The sequence below is a fragment of the Plectropomus leopardus genome, chromosome 6 (genome assembly GCF_026936395.1).
Source record: "Plectropomus leopardus strain MGB_pleo_1.0 chromosome 6, ASM2693639v1, whole genome shotgun sequence".
In the NCBI taxonomy this organism is placed as follows: domain Eukaryota; kingdom Metazoa; phylum Chordata; class Actinopteri; order Perciformes; family Serranidae; genus Plectropomus; species Plectropomus leopardus.
The window spans coordinates 25,389,489-25,412,176 of record NC_142181.1 but is presented as its reverse complement, the minus strand read 5'-3'; the positions used below and the strand labels follow the sequence as shown (position 1 = coordinate 25,412,176).

Genomic DNA, 22,688 nt, shown 5'->3' with positions numbered 1-22,688 from the left:
AAACTCTCCCGCAGCCTGTTAGATGACATTTTGGATAAACATGTGCTCTCAATAAATTTAAATCTACAATCATATACCATAAAATCCAAGCTATACCACATAATCTGTTTCTGACAGCAGATACACCACTTTACAGTTTTGCTCCATCAAAACTGTACAGCTGGTATTACAGCCGCAGCGATATTGATTGCCAGCATTTTCAAGGAAATTAGTGTTAGGATTATTAAGATTAATTACAGCCATTAAATGCAGATGGAATTTGGATGGTTTGGTGGAGCAGCTTTTTCCGATGCTCAGAATCGATGGTCCAATGAATTAAGGACCATCGATTCTGAGCAGAGAACAACCTGCAGCCCATGAGGATGTTACACCTTCAAACTGCCTCACACACACACACACACACACACACACACACACACACACACACACACACAGAAACCGACAAATAATTTATGTGCACTCTTTTACATGTAAAACAGTGTCTGCTTTGTATTAATAATAATAACAAGTGCTTGCATAATCAAGTAATTATGCAACACAAATAATGAGTGCCTCACCTGACATTTGTTGAGCGGCGCAGCAGGTGTTAAACCTCTGTTCCTGTCCTGTGACTTGTGAACCCTACTCAGAGGTAGAGCTGTTTGGAATGTTAATATGAGCTTTTTTTATAGTTCTCGATGGCATGTGTGTGTTTTGAGGAGTGTGTGTTAGCAGCAGTTGTTAACAAGACTTTAATAAGATCAAGAACCACAAAGTTCAGACCAAACCCTTAGTGACACTCAGCTGGGAGGTTTGGAATTCTCATTTCAGTTCCTAAAATTCAATAAACAGGCACCTAATAAACAAATGGAATAAACTACGAGATGATCTGATGATATTTTGTTGTCTTCCTCCTGCAGCAATACATCGCTACCCCTGTGTTTGAATTTTGGAGCTGAATTTCTCTCACAGCAGCTTCTGTGGAATGAGTGGCACTGTTGTTATGCAAATAACTGTGTGCAGTGCCATTCCAGTGACACGGAATATTTTACAAAGGTTTCCTTTTTTCCTGTTTTCTTACAAAGCTGCATGGAAGCGGCTCAAAGCAAGAATCAGTTGCAGTAAGTCGCCCTCGGGAATAGCATTCACACAGTGCAGGGGCCTAATACAGCAGGAGCTAGAGAAGGTTGACTGCAGATTTGTTTGTGTTAGTATTTGTGACTTGGCATAAAGTTTGGGAATGGTTTGTGCCTACTTACTCATCTCAAAAATTGTCTTTTCTGTAAGTTATGTGTTCTTTTACTTGTTCATTGACTTATACCAATTATAATGTCATTAAGACAAGTTATCATACTACTACATTTATATAATAATTCTTCTAATTTAAGTAGGCATAATCACAGTAATACATGGAGTTCATTGCTTAAAATTGATGTTTGTACACCTCGATTACATTTTCACTAAAATCGATTATGACTCTGTGACGACAATACCGATGGCTGGAGGCATTATGTTTCCGAGTTGCCCGTTGGTATGTTCAAACACAGTGTGCAAAATACCCGATGGCATTCGGGGGGTCTACTCGATCTAGTGCTCCAGTGTTATGCTGAAGTCTTAAACAGATTCAGTACACAATATTCAAGATTATAACCACTGCGTATACACGCTTTGCACAGACATCACCTATGGTTGTATTAACAATAAGGCTTCTTACAAAACTACACAATCAAGCATAACTATGCTCTGCTGATACAACAAATCCACTCAGCATGTTGGCTTTTCTTGCATGCACACACACACACACACACACACACACAAACACAAACACACAAATTTGACACATGCACACTGGTATATTGCTGTACAAATTTTCACCTCAAGCACCGCAGGGGTTTTTCAAGAGAACCCCCAAAATTTTGCAGTTAAGGCTTTAAGGCTTATGTGTCAATCAAGTACCATTCTTGCAAACTTTATATCTCAAGAAGGCCTTTAGAGAATTTCTTCAAATTTCGTTCAGATGTCCAGTTGGACTCAAGGATGGACTGATCAGATTTTATAGGGGTTTATAGGTCAAAGGTCAAGGTCACTGTAGTCACTGTGACCTAGTTTTTCTCAGTGTTGTGAACATATTTTGAGATATTTTGAGAGAATTTTATTTTTTTATTTTTCAAATTTGACACGGATGTTCATTTGGACTCAGTGATGGACTATATTTTTTTAAATGCTGGTGGTGACAGGTCAATGTCACTGTGAACGAGCATTTGTCTCATTGTCGTGAGCGTGATATTTCAAAAACAACTTGAGGGAAATTTCTTTAAAATCAGCATAAATATCCACTCGGACTTAATGATGAACTCATTGGATTTGGCAGTTAAAATGAAGAACTGATGACACTTTATATGCAAAAGGTCAAAGAACAACTTCAAAGTGACATCATAATGTTCTGCAAAACATTAACAACAACAAAAACATCATATCTCAGGAACAGAAGGGAAGACATTTGGTCAGATACTGAATTCGTGACACTAATAAAATACAACATTTAGACAGTTTTGCTTACTGAATGTCTTTTCAAATGTATATGCAGAATATTAACTACTTTTACTGAAATTAATGGTATAGTTTATTTGAAGTGGCTGCCATATCATAATGTAAAATTAATATGCTGCTGAAGTGTGAGCTCTGCTCCTGGGACAAAGTTGCACACAGATACAGGGCTAACTGTTATCTTAACGGCTTTATGTCAAATATCTGCTGACGTGAAACTGGGCATTATATGCCGCAACATCCTGAAGGGATTAAATCATGATAAATATAACAGGTCAAAAAATGTTCTTATTACAATATGTGCATTAGGTAAGTCAGACAGGTCAGCCATTTTTGGAGATATTTAGCACACATTTTCCTTATTTTGAAAGGAGGTGGTACTTTACATAGACATGCACAAGTTGATGTTGTTTACCATTGCTTCAGACTGCATAAAGACCTTAATACAGTCTATGATATAGACATAGAAAGAGACAAGCTTTTCTGACTTGGGTCTTGGGAATAATTTCTTCATGCTTATAATTCCCCACTGTCCCTCTAAAGGGAGATTATACAGACTTTGTTTTTGTGACACCTTGTGGAATATGGCAGCTTTGGCTGGCAGGATGGCATTTTCGTTGGTCTTACACACTTTTTTCTCACCTGTACCCAATTGATATTTTGGTTACTTGCTGTAAACTTGACTTTGCCCAGTGGGGGAGGAGGAGCAGTCAGGGGCATGTAAACAGCAATCAATGGCAGAGTGCAACTTCAGTATTGTTGGTGCTTTTGCATGCGGCACTCACCTACTCAGAGCAGGTCAAAGATACAAAACACAGTAGTGTTCTGTGATTTTTAATTTTTTTTTTTGGCATTATATCTGGCATTTAGCAGAAAGCATGTATAAATCCATCGTGAATAATATGTTTGCCAGTTAGATTTTCACATATTTCTGTCAAACAGAATAGGTTTGCTCGGACATTTTTAATCCATTTACTCTGGTGGCTGGTGTAAATAAAAGCCTTTCAACACAGATCGGTCAGTGGGTGCTATAGTGTTAAAAGTGGGGATTGTGGAGTTGGCTTTATCCACTGTAGATGTCATAGACTGACTGGTGAACACTGCTGCTGGGAGCACAACAATTACATCAGTTGCCTTTTTTTCTCCCCAACAGGTTTCAGCAAGCCTGCAGCATGGTATTTTGTCATGACAACAGAAACTGGCCATAGCTATGAAGGGGTGGTGGCCAGAATCATGGCTGTAATTAAAAAAAAAACCAACGTGATGATAATGGAGGTGGAGCGTTTTTTTTTGGAAGAAGTTCTCAAACTTGCAAAGTTTAATCAGTATAATTAGAAGTGCCTTGCTCCTGGAAATAGGAATATAATAAGAAGATTTAAACAATTGTGCAATCAGAGTAAACAATCAAGTAAATGGCTTAATCTGAATATACAACAGAACATTCACAATCAGTGAAAGAACATTAAGATGCTCCCAATTGTTCCCAGACCGGGAGAATCAGTATTGTAACCATGACAGCACAATGTTTGGCTTTAATTAAAAAGATTCTTAATCCCCCAGAGGCACAAAGGCCTGCTTGGTGTTTTTGGACACACCAATAAATCACGCTCATCAAATTAACATAACAACAACAGTATCTCTTCTGTTTTGGGAAATGTACTGATTTGCTTACTTAAATAAGATAAAAAAAATATATAATAATTAAGTAGAGAGAGTGGTCCAGAATGTGTCCATACAGTTAATTCAGGCGTGCACTGCTGTAAACCTTTATTTAAACACATATGTACGCACACAGTCATCATTGTGCAAGAGTAGGGCAAAGACTGAAAAAACGATTTGCCAAATCAAAGCATACAATTTCAAAACATTTTTTTCCATGCTATATCTTGTTGGCTACCTTTCCTCCAGAGGTCACATTGGGGTTGTTCAGTGTTGGAGGTGGAAAGTGTGTAGAAGCAGTAACTTAAAAATGATGGCAGGACCACTGGGCCAAGTTGTTCTGCATTTGATTATTTGCTCCAATGCATGAGTTCATTAAGTACTTTTTGTTTTTTTATATTTACATGGTGGTTAATATTCTTTTTTTTTATGTCAATACATCCCGTGAAAAGGCACAAACCAGCTGTCAAGATTTTGGAGAGCAGTGGCAACAGAACTCAAGACAAAAAATGAAGACAAACAGACAAAGAACAACAAACTTGGGCAGGTATAAATAGGATGACACTAATTGTGAGAACAGGTGAGTAGACTGCAAGTGAGGGACAAGTGAAACAATACAGGGTGGGACTGACAATCAAAACTGGCGGGAAGGAAGAAAATTAAATGAGAAGAGACGTAACAAAAAAAGGAAACACAATGCATGACGAAAAAAAAATTAAACAAAGGAAAAATATGATATCAAGAGGAGATCAGGGCAGATCATCACACCAACCATGAATTTATGCCACTAAAAACCTTGTGTAAACCCTGCGTAATTTCTCTGTCCCAGAGCTCCATTGCTTTCCAAAAACTGTGAAAAACACATCAGTGAGTCACAGTGCTGCACAGACTGTTCCTTCTTTACAGCAAACATAGACACTATAATTGATTCTGACTCAGTACACACAAACAGTCCTGTAGCATGTATGTATCTGGAGCTGAAAATACTACCAGGCAAATGCACTACTTATTCCTGTTTGAGTAGCTTTTGTTAAAAACCATAGTAGTAAGCTGTTTAGGAGATATATTTGTGTTTTTAAAGATTTAGATCTTTATTATGTATCAGTTTTGATCTAATTTAAATTTAGGGGTCTCGACTATAGGCTATATAGAAAAACTGAGGTAGCTACCCATTATTTCTCATTGATATTTGGACTTCTGCTTGAAAGCCTGTAGTTTGGTATTTCGTCCATCTTTTTATTTGTTTGAATTTTATTTTATTTTATTTATTTATTATTTTTTGAGCTAGAACTGTCAATGTTTGGACAAGAGGTTGAAGCTGCTGAGGGTTGGATTTGACTCATATACTGCAGTGACACCTCTCAAACAGCCCGTCACTCAAGTGGCACCACCCTCAAATATGCATAACTTTAGGCCTTGATGAAATGTAAATGGCTGAGCTGTGTAAAATTTCACCCCTCATACAATACGACCAATGGAGACCAAAACTGTTTTCATAGCAGGCTGAAAATATGTTTATTTCCTCTGTTAAATTGGGCATTTTGATATGGGTGTCTAGAAGGATAAAGTTGCATCTGGAGCCAGCCCCCAGTGGACATTCAAGAAACTGCAGTTTTTGGCACTTCCATGTTGATGCTATTTTTCATCCCCACGGGTGGCCTCTTGGTCTAGGCACAGAGGTTTTATGTTGTTCAGATTGTGAAGCCTTCTGTGGCTGTGATTTCAGGCTATATAAACAAAACAGGCTTTACTTGTCAGTAGAAGGAAATGTGCATGGAGCTGAGTGCCACTGACATTTTATTGGAATTATAAAGTATTGAGCAGCAGATTTCAAATTGTTCCTTTTGGTTTTTTCATGGGACTTGTTTACTGAAAGAATACATAGAATAGCCGTTTGGAAAATAATTACAGGCCGCCCTTTTCTCCTCTTACTCTCAGTTTTGGTGTTAAGCAAGGCTAAATATATCAAATATTATATTGTATTTATTGTATTGTATATAATATTTCTGTATCCTACTGAACACATGGAATTATTAATAATCTTGTAATGTCAGCAATATCTGGGAGCAATTGTGTCCTTCCCAAGATGTTGCCTTATAAAAATGTTTGCGTCACTGCTACACAGGAACTGTCAGCCCTTATACTTGCAGGGAGGTTATGCCTTTCTGCTCAGTGAGGTGTCAGTAGTTTCTGGCATATTTCAGCCTTGATGTGGTGTTGCTTGCTTCTTCCCGTAATCAGAGCATCTGATGGATGATGACAGGGTTGACTCTGCTGCTCAAGGAGAGAGTGCAGGGCAATGCCATCTTTTACTGTTTCCCCACACTGACACATGAAGTGTCTCACGTCTGCACTGTTATTGTGATGCACACAAGCAGATACACACACACAAATTAATGTCTACACAGCAGTAAAGACACAAAGATTCTGCTTTTATTGATGTTACCTGTGCAGATTTGCCTGTGTTTTATTCTTTGAGATAACACCCCTCTTATCCTTATTTTGCTTATGTACACACACACACACACACTCTCTCTCTCTCTCTCTCTCACACACACACACACACACACACACGCATACACACATACACACTCAGTCACACACACAGTAGCATTTTGGGAAAGCCTTCTCTTAAATCAGATAAAGTGTGTCATGAACAGATTGAAAGAGATGTTAATAAATTTAGGAAGTCAAGGGGACGCATATCCCAAAGGAGCACCTGAAGAATTTGATTTTAGACAACTTAATTCAATGAACATAACCTTCATTTATTTTGAAATCACTTTGCATTAGTGCCATTACTATTCCATTTTAACACCTCTATGCTATAGTCGGACACCCCTTGACCTTGTCTATCTCATGCTTGGGAAAGTGATAGCTCAAGAAAACATTAAGGGATTTTTTTCTTTTTCAGATTTGGCACAAACATCCACATGGACTCAATGTTGAGCTGATTACTATTTGGGGTTCAAAGGTCAACGTCAAAGTGACCATGCATCCATCTCATGTTTTGCCAAGGAAATATCTAAACATGGCCTTGAGGGAGTCTCTTCAAATTTGGCACAAATGTCAACTTCAACTCAAGAATGAATTGATTAGAATCTGGTGGTCAAAGGTCAAAGGTCGAGGTCACGGTGACATCATAAAACATGTTTTTGGCCATAACTCACGACCCACCTTGAAACTGTGCTGAATGTATAGCTCTTTTCTGCTGGGGGGGATAATGTGCATCAAACGTCTCTGTTTTCGTAGACATGAATGTAAACTGGAATTGAAACTTCTCTGGTGCGCTGAGGCATACAACCATGTGGCGGTATACTTAATTTAAATCTGTATGGGAACACTACTGTAAAATGATTACGAAATCTGTTGTGTTTCTTCCTTTTTGTCGTGTGTCATTCCCCTTTTCCTTCCCCTTCCAGTCTGAACCCATACAGCTATGACGAGAGCTGTGTGTCCAGCAGCGTTGACCACCTGCCTTTGGCTGCTCTCCCCCTCCTGGCCATTGTCTCACCTCGCTACCAGGATGCCGTGGCCACCGTGATCGCCCGAGCCAACCAGGTGTACCACAACTTCTTGCAGTCAGAGGATGGCCAAGGATTCGCGGGCCAGGTCTGTCTCAAACTTCTTTTGATTGGAGAGGACAGGAGAAGAGAGTCTCTCATCACTGACTAATAAGCTGTAGGCACTTTAATAGAAGTCAATGACTGTCAGTGGAAGTGAGGATTGCTATTTAGAGGGCCATGTATTCTGTGGGAGCTCAGACCCTCAGAGGGCTCCAGATGTCTGTTGTTTAAGCGGACCACTTTTCACTCTTTTGTACATAATAACTACAAGGCTCTTGGTGATGTGCTGTGTTTATTTGTGAGGTAATGATCCAGGAAAAGGTGGTTCACAATTGAGCTGCATTTAACATCAATAGGTTACGGCTTTGAAAAACCCAACTTCTCTTTGCTTTATAAGTAATAATAATAATAATAATAGTATAAAGTGTAATTAGAAAGGCAGTTCAACAGCTATAATGGCAGTGTCCAAAAGATGATTGTTGTTTTTTTTGGTTCATTACCTTTTTTCAGTCAGCTGCTGTAGTGCTTGTTTGAAATGAAACCCCTTAGATAAAGGCATATTATTTAGACACACTGGTTAATGCAACTCCAAAGGGTGGTTACAATAAAGTTTATTTCACCAATACCTGTCACTCTTGATTAGGTGTTAAATTTTGCTACTTTTTGTAAACTATATAAACCTTTCTCTATCAACTCATATCTCATTTTCAAAAGAAACCTTAGGACATAAATAAAGACATAAAACAACACAATTTGAAATTTACAGTATGAATCATGGTAAATAAAATAGTATATATATATGTATGTATGTATGTATACATAAATCACAAAGAATTATAAAGCAATTAAATACAATAACAAGTCAGAAAAAAATGCTTGATTTGTGAAAGGAGCTGCTTAGAGCTGCAAATTATGAGACACTTAGGGAAACATATTCTAGTCTTTGCTCTATGTGATGTTTTATAAGTGGTAGTGGTCTTATGGCGTATACCCATCAGCACATTGCATCATACCAACAAAATGGATTCTTTGTACATTAAACTTCAAAAATAGTAACCTAAGATAGTTAGTATGTAGTAAAAACTGCATGTTATTTGTATATAATAAGGAAATGGTACAGAGTGAATGTCAAGCCTTCCTGTCCCAGGTAAATGTTGTTTTATCAGTCTTTAATTGCAGTCGTCCTCCTGTAAAGTCCTTAACTGGTGGAGGATGTCTGAATTACATGTTTTTTTGAGCAGGTATGCCTGATGGGCGACTGTGTGGGAGGTGTGCTGTGCTTCGATGCTTTGTGCTTCAGTAACCACCAGAGGCCTGGCAGCCCCAACAACAGCAGCAGGAACAACAGCACTGAGAGCCTGAAGGTAGGAGCTCACTGTTACAGCGATGATATCATGATGATGCAGCTCAGTCGCCAGAAGAAAAATGTTGGCATTGAATGTTTTTGCAAACCACAATATGTTACATTTGCATATACGTATCATTTTGAGGCTGACTGTGTCATCAGGAGGTGGAGGGGATGGTGGATGGCGTGTCACCTTCACGAAATGCCTGCCAACATGCAGAAGACTGTTTAAGACGAACAACACTCTTTGTATTACAGCAAGTAATTGCTTAGCTTTTAAGGCTCCAAACAGCTATTTTGTAGCAATCTTTTTTTCCAATGGATTTGAAGACTCAAAACACGGGTGTTTTGTAGCAACCTGTTTGTGTTAACAACAGCATTGTTGAAATATTTCAATGTATCTGCTACATTATAATGTGCAAATGTATTTTTGGTTTGCAGAAAGGCAACATTTTTTTCTGGCGATTCGGTTGTATGACAATGATGATGATGATGATGATGATGGTGATGATGATGATGATGATGATGATGCACAGACCTGTGGGGACTGGTGGCAGCATTTTTTAACAGGTGATTAAGCACTGATTAAGAGATCAGTGCAAATGATCAAGATTACATGCGTGTGTTGTACTTCATCTTCATCAGGGAGTTAATTACTACAAGGGTTCACACGTGGCACCACTTGTCCTCTCCAGTAAACAAACAAACAGACGGACTCTCATACCCAACAGTCACCTCTGCTGTGTCTATTTCAGTGTCAGTTTTTCAGTACAACACTGCTCTCAAGTCACAGCTTTGAGAAATGTCACAGTACACTAGAAGCATTGTCCATGGCACTGTGTTTTCTCAAGTCCAAATTTTTTGTGTTTGGATTTCCATTTTTTTCAGTGAATGATTTAATGAGGATCTGAATTTTTCCGGTGGCGTTCATGTAGTACATTTATCATATTCGTGTTGAACTGCCCTCCTGAAGCAGCTTACTATTTGATGTCCTTTTCACCCTGCTAATTGTCAAAAGATCCCCATTTTTCTTTCTGTTGCTCCTTCCTCTCTTCAACTCTCCTTCACCAATTCAATCCAGCCACATCTAAAAGATTCCCTCTTGCAAAAGTACATCTTTTCCTTCCAACATTTTGGTGTTCACCTGGCAAAACATATCAACTCCTGTGTGGTTATTTCGTGGTGCCCCCACTGCTTTAAGGCTTTATAGAATGATGAATACCCTCCTCTTCCCTCTAAGGATAATTCGGGCCTGCTTGGGGAGTCCAGCCTGGGTCTGAGCTCTAGCAAGAGGCTCAGTAAGAGCAACATCGATATCTCCGCTCCCAATGAAGGGCACAGCCAGAGTGGGCCGCCTCTCAGCCGTAAGCAGAGCGACTCGTATGATGGAGACACCACGTCCACAGGCCAGCACAGCTTTTTTTCCAGGTGGGACAGTGACAGGGACAGATACAATGATACTTTGAGACAACATAACTTTGTCTAACATCAAAGATCTTGCCATGCTCTTTATATTGAGTATATATTCATTAAATATCTCTGGGTGTATTACAATATGAGTAATTCAGTATTTATGATTTATGGTTATACTGGATTTTTCTATGAAATTTTGTGTTAAGATGAAGTGCAAAGGTTTTTCAGATATTTGCTTTATAAGCCACAAACAAACAAATCTCTCCTTTTTTTAAAATCATGCCTTTTATCATTTCCATAAGAAAAACTGTGTCTATGGCAACCTAAACCATGACAAACAGAGCTACATGCACGTATGATGACAGATGACAACATGGTAAAGGTATGTTAACAAATGAACAAATTACTCATAAAAAAGAAAGACAATTAGAATTTAAAAATAAATAGATAAACAGGATACATTTACACAACAGGTGCCCCCATTCTTTTCTGTTTTTGTTTTTTACACAACTACAAGTTCTAAATTGGTTTTCTACAGAATGCTTTACATCACCTTATATATCAGTATCATGATATAGAAGTACAGACACAGCTGTATCTCATTGCTAATTTTCCTATATTAGTGGTTAGAGTTTACGGCAGTATACACAAATAGAATACAGAATCATGCACACACACCATAATATAAGTAAGAACAAGCTCTGGAACTCGAATCAGATCCGTGCAAAAAAATAAATAAAAAAACAGTCAAAAGGCTTTCAATGGCAAAATGCATGAGATGTTTTTCTTTAATCTCCTCATAGTAAGTGACCTTGCATGGCTTCAGTGTGAAACCAATTGTTTTTCTTTTCTAGTTTTGCGCACAAACCATACATACATAAACACATGCACACAAAAAGGAAAAAGCATATAATCAAAATCAGTCTGCTTCTTCTTTACAACAATGGCCGGTGCAAGAAGGGGAGGTATAAACAAACAAACAATATCTTGTACAACTCTAGTCTAGATCTAACAACAGCAGTTTGCTACTATTTGAAAATATGGAGATACAATGGAGCAAAAGGAGATTCTGTGTTTTGTTTAAGTCTAAAATAAACAAAATATCACAGAAAATTTATGATTTCTAGCATTTAAATTTGTACATTTTTGCCCCATAACATCCACACTTTGGCAAAAAAAAGTCACATCAGACGTACAGAAAAGAAATACTCTCATCCATTTCTGTCAGACAACATTTGTCGATCACTGATGAGTGTGTTATGGGTTCATCTGATAACCCAGATGTTGCTCACCAGCCATCATCCAGGTTTTCCTAGAAAGTGTCCCCCTGTCTTTATCCTGTCTTAGCCCCTGCTCTTTATCAATATTTGCAGCTTGACTGGCATACCTGCCTCTGCTGGACTATAAATAACCTGTTTGAGCCTGTGCCAGCCGGTTTGTGTGGGAGTCCGAGCACTGCTGGTGATTTCAGCTGGGTCTCTGGTGGCTGGAGGCAGTAGGGCTGCCATGTTGACACACTTCAACCAGTGTTCCCAATCCAAATTACACACTCCACTAGCCTTACACCATCACAGTAACACAGTCATTGAAGAGAGGATACCACCTATTCACAGTTATGACACGTTGTGATCATGGTGTTGCACCTCTCACCTTTTACTTCTTGTTACACTTCTGAGTCCTGTTGTGTAGAGGGTAACCTCTGCTCCTGGAGGTGCTCTTTCCCACTGCACCTCCCAGTGTGTATTCCCTGTCAACAAGAGCGCTTATTAAAATTCATTTTCACACACATAATCCCTCATATCAGAATGGCCTCTTGGCTGCTGCAGGGTTCTCTTCTTTTCACATGCACATTGCTCTGCATTGGCCCTGTGTGGGAATTGGCTGTGAGATAATGTGCAAATGGTCTCAACACTTTCGAAAACCCAGGAGAGAGCACTCAGTGCAGCAGGCATGTCTTTTCTGTTTACCATTTATTTCACTTTGTGTCATTTTTACCCAATCTGTCTTTGTTAGGGATGTGTGTTTTGGCTAATTTCACTGATATTTTAACAGATGGTGATGAAACAAAGATGAGAAAAAAAATCATCTTAATTGACATAATCTGTGAAATTTAGACATTTATTTAGTCTGAAGTGCTCAGGAAAAAAGAGATTATGTGCAGTTAGAGTTACAGAAAGGGTTTATGCATGGCTTTTGCCTGTGAGGAAATCTATTAGTCTAATAGATAGGCATCAGTGGCACATCTATTTGCTGCTACAGTAAAGAGCTGGGCATTTTGATACATGTCATGTGTTCATTGTCCATTACCCCTATAAAAATGTGTCATATATTTACTCGATAACAGTAAGTAATTTTCGTTATATTTCTATTATATTTATATTTATTGGGTACATTGTGCAGTTAAATGGCAGGTGCTTCAGCTGCTAAAAGGGAAATTTAGCCAATCAAGGAAGCAAAAATAACACTTCACTTTTCTGTTTACTGTGCATTTGAATGCAAAGTGCGCTTGCTTTGAGCACAGATCTTTCTTGAAATGAAGTTCCTCTCCAGGTATTGATTAAACCACAAAAAAACAATTTCTGTTCATCAGAATCACATATAAAGAGTTTTTTTCATGGAAAACACCCCTTTGTGCCTTAAAATGGCTGAGATAGAACTATACATCTTTGCCTTATTTTGTATGTGTGGATTTATGAATATGCAAATTAGTTACACCCCTCAGCCGCTCGCCTGCAGCTTGTGTGTACCTGCTGACCTTCGACTCTGCTCATCAACACACAGATCTCTGCTTGTGAACTGTGACAGATACCGTGAGCCTCCAGCTTGATTACATAATCAAAGAGCTCATGATAATGTGTTACTTTTGTTAGAAGTCTGGCTTCTCCTCTGATATCACCTGAGTTGATGGATTAGGTATGGCTGATTCTCTTGCTGATAACACTGTATGAACATGTCAGCGGGGTTAAAAAATGTAAGGCCCTTTTTGCTGGGTGAATTTTTTAACATGTCAGCATGTCAGCAATCCATCGAAAGTTGGAAGTTGATAATTACGAGTGGGTATTCCTGTCTTCCGATCTATTGTGACCCAGGACTTCTGCTTAAAAACATGGACACCTGCCACCAAGCCTCTAAGCTTCACAGGACCTACATCAATAAGACAGCTTGTAGCTAAAATAAGTCAACTCTCTTGTTCATCATTGCTCATAAAAAATAACCCACAACAGCTCAGAATTGTGTAAACACATGCCGAGCAAAAAAGTTTGGACCATAGCCAAAAGCATACATTTGTAGAACTCATTTTTGCTGTTGGAGCATGTTAACAAAACAGAGAAGACATTAAACACTACATAAAATAAAAACTGATGAAACTGTTACCGTGATGTCAGGTGTGATTATGTCCACAGACTTGAACTGGCTAAATCTTGCTTGAGTTTCCGACTTGAAATTTTGACTTGAATTTCTTGGCACTTTGGGTGTCAGAGGTTGTTTTTTCCCGAGTTCAAACTACAATGGATTGCAGGATTACTACCTGTGAGTGTTGTGGTGTCTCAGGGGTGGACCCAAAAGCAGGACAATGACTCAGGGAAGTTTAAGAAGGTTTATTGCAGGTCAACAGGAAATGGTGAGTGAGTGAGTGGTGCGAAAACAATGGCAGACTAAGGCGCATAGCAGAAGGGCAATAGTGAACAGAGAAGGAGGTTGGAAGACTTTCCAGTCTTTTTTTGTCTCCTTGTAGTTTTGTGTCACTTTGTAGTGATTTTGTCACTCCTTGTGGTTGTTTTGTGTCTCTGTGGTTGTTTCATGTATCTGTGGTTGTTTTGCTTGTTTTTTTTTTTGCAGATATTTGTGTCTGTTCTTTGTGGTCATTTTGGTCTTTTTGAGGTAATGCTGTGCCTTGCAATACGTTTTTTTTTTCTTTTTTGGTAGTTTTTTGGTTGCTTTGCGGTCATTTTGTGTCTCCTTGTGGTTGTTTTGCTTGTTACTTGTAGATATTTTAAGTCTCTTTGCAGTTCCTTTACATCTCTTTGTGGTCTTGTTGTGTCTCTTTGTGGTCTCTTCAGTATGTCAATTTCAGTGACATTTTTCTATTAAAGGCCAGGGGCCCCTTGAAAATTTGGGGACCACAAGGCTGGTTGCCTGGTAGGCTTGTTTAATAATCCATCCATTACAGGACAGCAAATGATCCTGAGGCACAGAGGGACAAAACTGTTAATGTACAGAAAACAACACGAGGACAGCTCTCAGAGTAAATGGGACTCTTGAGGCCTGACAGAAGAGACTACAACAGTATTTGAGAAAGCTGGGGTTGATTTGCAGGAGGGGGGATGAGCTGAATTTAGCCAGGTGTGGTGAGTTGGGAGAGGTGATGAGTTGATTGATGGTAGGTGTGCTGGTTGAACAGGGATCCACGAGCTGGGAGACGGAGAGACACACAAACATCACACACACAGACAGAAGGGAGCAAAGGAGGAACTAGGTGGGGAAGTGGAAAACACAAGGGAAAATACTGGGGCACAGCCGTGACTGTGACGAGGACTTTTTGCATCAGTAATTAATTTTGCCAGATAAAGAGACAGGCTGACAGTTTCTTAACAGCACTTTTGGAAGATGTGAAGGAGTGGACACAATAAAAGCGAGAAGACAAAACCCAAAATGGAAGCGTAAGTCAATCGAAGCACTATTGATTTGGCTTTTAAAGATGGCTGGAGACTGTCGGCTAATCCTTTCTCCCCATGCAGGACATAATGGGGAAATGTTGGCTGGCTAGAAAGCAGAGAGATCTTGCCGTGGCTGAGACCAGCTCGGCTGTTCAAACAGCTGTAAGCGTGGTGCAGTTTGTGAAGGCTGAGCAAAGGGCTGCGCAGGCTGAGTCATAAAGGCCCAGTGCTGACAACAGCCCCAGCATGTTAAAACTATCCAGCCTACAGTTGAATCAGGACAAAGTAAACGCAACACTGACTCATCTCTGTCAAGACCGAGGCTGTAGCTTTCCCAACTTAAGTTTGTACGTTGTTGACATTTAAAGTATCAGATTACCCTGCTTTTCTTTTTAAAGCAAAACTGTGAAGGGCTGCTGAAAAGTGCAAAGGAATGGTGACACCCCAAATTATCACTTTTGAATTAATACCGCCCCCGAAGCAACATTTACTGCCTTATACTTTCTTCAGTATTTATAAAACAGCCTTTAAAATTGATGTACAATGTTAATTATATTATCCCCAAGAACCTCTCAAACTACACCTGCAGCATAATATAAGTCTCATTTATCATAATCTCACTTGAATGCTTACTACAACATCACTACATTATAGTTGAATAAACTGCCGTTAATTATCCTCACATGGCTCCCTCCAGCTCATTTATTTGCTACTCATAGCTCACAATAACCAGTAAGTTTGAGAAAAGTAAAAGAAACGTTGGAAAACGTGAATGACCACAAATCTTTATTCCATGGTGACAGACAGGTAACATTGTATGTTGTGTGTCATTGTCTATTCTCCAGTTTGATGAAGGAGGGTGTGGAGCTGCGTGGTGGCAGCAACACCAGTCTGGTGTTGAACCCCGGTCGATTTGACTTTGAAGTGTCAGACTGCTTCCTGCTGGGCTGCCCGTTGGGCCTGGTGCTGGCCATGAGACGCACTGTGCTGCCTGCTGTCCAGGGTAAGGCTCAAAAGCATATGTAACATATAGTAGAGAGAGCAATTCTTCACATCCACACCTTTATGTGAGAACAGTATGTGCACGAGGTCTCACAGATAACAGCAGTTTGTCTCCAATTGTTTTGCTGTCTATTTCTTCTGCTGTTATTAGTGTGCACTCACCTTTAAAGCACTTGACTGCACTAACCTGTATAAATGGTGCTCTACAAATTAAGTCTGTTTGACTGATTTGAATTGATTGAAATATGACTGTAGTGACATGACACAGCTGGATTTTCTTTACCTGATGTTTTCAGTGAGAATAATCAACAATTTTTAAAAGGCTCCAATTACTTTCAACAGATTTTCAACTTGATTTTACCCCCTGCGTGACAAAGAAGTATTTTCTTTTAACCACAAAAATTGTACCTAGAATGCTACTGTTTAGCCAGCCGTCCAATTCATGCTGAGCATGTGAGCTGAACTGCTGATTTTGCTCTTATATTCTCTAAAAAGTTTCTGCAGAGGGGTATCGTATTTGCATATGATTTTTCTGGTCACCAGAACACCCCCCTCTTGTTTTATTGTTTCCCCTCCACTTCTCAGACCAAAGTTACGCCCTTGCCTGCTCCACTGTTTAATGTAGCTTGCTACCAAATAAGGTCCTCTGACAGCGAGCATTTACACGAATAAAAACTGGTAGAAAATGCTAGATTAAAGGTTATCATCATCTCGACCTTTGTAGTCTTGCCTTTAATGTTTACGAATCCCCCTTGTTGCTCATGTGATAAAGCTACACTTCATGCTTCACTGTATACATTAGAGTTTTTCTGTTACCGTTACGTTTCGGAAATGCCTCCAATATTCCCTAAAAATGCTATATCGTGTGTCAGCGAGTACGTGAGTGCACTGATCTGATGCCGCATAATTTCTTAATAAACTTTAAAGTAGTTTCACACACAGATAAAATGACAGTTTTACCGGAAATCTGTTCTTCTTTGCCACTCAAACATTATTTTTATCTTGTGTGTGTGTTCATCTTATTTTCATCATTCTGTCTCTTCTCATATGTTTTTGTGGGTCCATTATTGCAGCGCAGGCAAAACTCGTCATGAGTTCTTTTTTATTTTTCATCAGCATCAATTTGAGGAGATTGAGTCGTGGGATGGATGATTGATCAGTCGATGCAGTCAGAGTTGATGAGATTAAAGGAAAGGAGCAGCAGCTGCTGTAGAGGCACGTAAAAGCAAAATTTTAGACCCAGCACAATAAACGGTTAAGTTTGTCTTCACTGTGCCTAATGTTCTGTGGCTCCGTCTGTGCCGAGGGTACACGTACTATGAGTAACCAAACAGTAGGTTATAAATATTTCAGTAGCGCTCCTAATATAAAGTCCAGCTCCAAAAATATAAAATCAATACTTGGTGGCAGATGTTTTAGTTGTTTAAGTATCATAAATTCTGTGTGTGTAAACCTGATATCAATCATTCAACATCCATACAAGGTCAGTATACAGCTGTTGTTTATTTGAAAACACAATTATGGGATCAGTACTCAGTATCAGCCGATACACAAGTTCAGGTATCAGAATCTGGAAGAAAAAGTGGTGGTGAAACACCTCCATCCTTAATACTTTCTAATGGCTTTACCTTTCCATTGTGTTTTCTGACCCTCAGTGAGCCAGCTCCATCCAGCCTGCTCTCAGATTTTCAACCTGTTTTACCCTTCGGACCCTTCAGCCTCCAGACTGGAACCTCTTCTACAGCCTCTCTTCCACAAGTTGCCGCCCTTTGCTGTGCCGCGGTACCAGCGCTACCCTCTGGGAGATGGACGCACGATGCTCATAGGTATGATGTGTGATTCAACCCGGGAAATCAATTTTCAATCATCTTGATATGTGAAAGCAGCTCCTCTTTAATATTTCATTGGTTAATCTATTTTCTGGTATATCTTTAAGGAATTATGTTAGTGGGACTAGTAACAGCAGCAGAGATTCTATCATTTAGTAATGTGGATTTTCACAGATGCACATGTGCACAAGGAGCTTCAAACCCGTCTGTGTGAGCTTGCCCTGCAGAAGCACAGCTAAATCCTGCCCCCAAGCCTGAAGTTTGTAGTAATTATACTTCATCTTCTTGTGGTGCACTACCTTTAGCCTGCCACTGCTCTCTGAGAATCGGGTACAGTATGGAGATTTTAGTGTGCTAGATGTGGCACAGTACTGCTGTAATCCCCCTGGAGGGCCTGGTTGTAGAGACAGAGTCCTTAATGAGCTACTGATTTATTTGAAGCATGTTTTAGCCCACTTTTGGGACATAGAGACTTGCTCTAAACAGCAGAGATGACGCATTGCCTGGTTCCCCTGCCCCTCCATCCACCTACCTCACAGAGAGAAAGTAGGGCAAGGACTGATCTCTTGAGCTAACAGCCTGCAAGCATGAGCTCAGATCAGAAGATTAGTCTTTGTAGTTTGGTGCAGGGGTCTGAGAAATTCAAAACCCTGCAATGCAATAATTAGCAATATGTATAACTCAAAGCAAAAATCTGTCAAATTTATCTTAGTGATATGGAGATATTCCCATTTTGCTTTCAGTGATGATTCTTATCAGGAACCCTGCTGTACATTATATTCGTTAGTAAGAGAAGAAACACTTTGTCTAAACAGGACCCTCTAATTAACTTAAGCCCCATTCACACATTCTTATTATTTAAATGTGATGGCAATTCTACAATAAAAAAATTAAAGTCAATATAATAAGCTAACTAGATACTAGATAGTATCCCTACAAAGACCTCAGAATGATCATGGATTAGTTTTCCTTTTGCGTTACTGACGTGGTCAATGTATGAGTTCAATCAAAATACCGTAACATTTACTGGAACATTTTGCTAATATTGAAAAAATGAAGCTATAGCTGCATTGACACTGTCCGTTCAAGGCGGAAATATCGCGCTGTTATGCCACCTCGCTGTTCTGTGTATAACACCTTTTCACGGAAAGGGGGGGGGGCAGCGTGGTCTCGCCTCTGAGCCGGGACAGGAGGTAGTAACAACCACGAAATGATGTCTTTGTAAAACATAAAGCCAGAAAGAAATAACCCTGGGCAGCACGGATATGACATTTTAACAATCTGTTTATGTGTGCAACCCACCACAGGAGATTTAAAAAGCAGCTGTTAGCATAGTGGCTAGTACAAAGATTAACTGGGAAAACAATGAAATTCCAGATCTGCCGCCATATAACAGAGAAGGTAAATCGTTGAGAAAGCACTGCAAAAGCATGTATTATTTGTCACGCTGGAGGCCGACGCTTGTGTGTTAAATGTCACGCCTCTTTTAATTGCGGGATGCCGCGATGCAGTGTACACTGGAGCCAAATGATTGTTGTTGTTTGGTTCTGTGTAAAAATGCAAGGGTGGTATCACGGTGGACTTCATTACGGCCCTATAGCACAATCTCTGCATAAAAGTGGCTTATGTATTATAGAAAATATTCTGCATTTTGGGTTTTTGGGAATGAGTTGTCACACAGGTTTAAATAGGATAATTACTGTACATCTGGTAACACTTGTAACCAAGTAAAATTCCTGTTACATCTGAAATATTTCACGAGTTTGAACTGAATGCTGTCATGTTAAACTAAAGGTCAAATTAGCACAGTTCAAAATGCAGAAAGCAAGACTTAAAGCATGAAGTGTTCTCAAACTTTTCTTAAAGCTCCATAGTTGAGGATTTAGTGGCATTTAACGGTTCGGTTGCAGAACTGAAACTTTACCCATGTGCCAAGCGTGTAGACGATAAAACGGCTGAAGAATGAATGACCCTATCTTGAGTCAGTGTTGGATTTGAACATTCCAGGCTACTGTAGAAACAACATGGCTGACTCTGAAAGAGGGGCCACTCTGTATATAGATATAAACAGCTTATTTTAAGGTAATGAAAACATGATTCTTATTTTTGGGTGATTCTAAACTAATGAAGACATAGTTATGAATATTCACCATTTCTGACAATAGATGCCCATTAAATCCTACTCACTTGATCTTAAAGATCCCTGTTAAAAAAATACTTTTGCACATAAATATGCTCTATTTGCACAAAGTTAAAAAAAGAAGTAGAAAAAAAAACAAAAAAATTAAATACTGTGTCTGAGGCAATGTGAAGTAGAGAACCGCATCGGGATTGTGATCCAACAGGTCCCTTAATACCCAAAGTAAATCTTGCAGGAGCAGGCGGTTTTAACTTTGCTAGAATAGAATGTGATAAACATTTGTATTTGTGAAGGTCAGGGTTGCAATAACTACAAAGTAGAACAAACAGTTAAATACATAGTCCTGTACAGGACACTTTCGTGAAGTGGTAGAGGGGATTACACGTTAAAAGGGACAGTATTGGACATTTGCGTAATGGAAAGCATGTTTGAATGCCAATACCCATCACTTTTACAGACAGATGAAGCCATTAATGTTATGTATTCCCCTCTGAAATGTGCGTTGCTAACTAACTCATTCACTCACCACTTTAAATCATTGTACTTTTCACAAGCTGGATTTGTTTGCAGAGCGTGTCTCGCACAAGCTGGAAACAAAGAATGACACATGATATTGAATAACACTGTGTTTCCCCTCCTGTAAACAGGGTGCCCAAGCTGTGATTTATTAATTTAATCATGCTCAGACAGTCACCAAAACGGGATGCCCGATGCCCCAGAGAGCCAGTGGTGCAGATAAAGGTGATGGAGTGTAAAGGCAGACACACAGCGGCGTATAGGCTTGCAGCTATACTGAGTTTTTAATTATGGGTCTGCATGACCGTTCCATTGATCGGGCTTGGATTCTGTCAAATAATGTGTTAGATTAAAAACCAAAGACAGGTGCACACAGGCAGACCCGCAAACACACTCACACACACACACACACAAGAAACAGCGGCACACATCAGCCGTTTTCTGCTCTGTAATTTGGTAATCAGTGTTTATGAAGGCATGGAAAGCCAATCAAATCATATTCCTGTGGGTATGACTTTGACATCAGCACCCGTCAACCGTGGAGCTTTTAATATGATGAATGCAGTTAATAAAGAAAAAGCAAGCTTCTTCCAGTTGATTTCCAGCTGTGTGTCCAAAGACAGCAAACAAACATGGAATTATAGTCATTTCTATTAGCATTGATCACATGGCTAATGGTGCTGTAATGTATAGATGGTGGTGTATCTTTCACTAGCCATGACATTACTCCCTAATAGGACGCAAGTGTGCGTTGAGGCTGAGAGCATGGCGAGGACTGCAGGGGAGGGGGCTAAGCTAAAAGTCTCTTTTAGTCACAAATGCGTTTCAAGGCCACAGTGCAATCATCCGCCCTCACCTTATGAATTCTCTGTTCATACTTCCTTTTACTGCTGTCATTAACTGTGTCACCCTCTCCTGCCTCGTGCCAAAACCTTTGTTGCCCCCCCCCCCCATTTACGTGTGTGATTACAGTATTTGTTAACTCCATCTGATTTACTGTTTAAACACACACATGCTTGTGCTCACCTCTGTGTCTTTGTTACCACGTAGGCCCATCTCTACTGCTCGCCCTGGCAGTTTCTTGATGCTTCCCTCTCTCTCTGCTTCTTCCCCTGCTCACATCTTTTGAAATGTTATGTGTGGTTCAGAGAGTACGTCACAGTCAGTGGACCTTTCTTTGTCAGAACAATCTCTTCCTCCCTCTCTGCTGCTCTCTGCTATTGTACCATGAAAAAAAGAAAGAATTGTGCTAATGTTCTGTACTGAAAGTGAATAAGAGAGGTGTGAGGCAGGGCTTATTATTGATAACGGATTGTAGTGTGGGTCTTTGTGTGTGCAGGGACATGTTTGTGTGTTTGCATGGATTCTCTTCACTTTTCTTTGAAGCCTCAGAGAAGGCATAATTGCTGAAATCGCTGCAAACAGTACACTGTACATACAGTGAGGATGTCCAAACAGGGGATTTTTGTAAAATTATTAAAACCACATCTGATTCTGTGGTACTCAAGAAGGAATTAATTGGTATTCTGCTGTGGATGCTTGTCTTTCACCATCAGTTTCCAACCCAGTAATTTCTAAAAACCTGCCTTATCTCGTAAAAATCCTCCAAGATATTTCATAAACCCAAAGCATGCAAGAATTCAAATATTTTACCACTTTACCGCAACATGGGATACCTACTCAATAGAAGAAGCACTTACTGTAAACTTATCTCTCTCTGTCTGAAGCATCTGTAAAAAAATTAAAAAACATTTGTGGTCTGCTACCAAAGTATTATCTGCCAATCACATCCTAATAAATCAAAATTGAAGGATACAGTCAGATTTCAAATAACTGCAAATACCTTCAATTTATTTTATGATTAATTTTTGAAAATAATGGTTTATTGTTCATGGTTTATATAACATTGTGAAATGTTCAAATGATAAATTTTAAAAAAAAGCCAATCACAATTTTCGAGCCCATTCTCATTCCCAGGGCGTCACTCTCATACTCCCGCTTTGTCATGCTCCTTGGTGTGTAATTTTGACGCAG

The 22,688-nt window shown here is 39.5% G+C and overlaps 1 protein-coding gene across 1 annotated transcript in view; it reads left to right on the top strand.

Moving 5' to 3' along the window:
* pitpnm3 (PITPNM family member 3) overlaps positions 1 to 22,688 on the top strand; it is a 116,848-nt gene that overhangs the window by 70,686 nt on the left and 23,474 nt on the right. Inside the window, exons 7-11 of the mRNA XM_088079076.1 lie at positions 7,608 to 7,797; positions 8,993 to 9,115; positions 10,337 to 10,524; positions 16,013 to 16,170; positions 17,825 to 17,995. Of these exons, the coding sequence (XP_087935202.1) occupies positions 7,608 to 7,797; positions 8,993 to 9,115; positions 10,337 to 10,524; positions 16,013 to 16,170; positions 17,825 to 17,995 (830 nt within the window). The remainder of the gene's footprint in view (positions 1 to 7,607; positions 7,798 to 8,992; positions 9,116 to 10,336; positions 10,525 to 16,012; positions 16,171 to 17,824; positions 17,996 to 22,688) is intronic.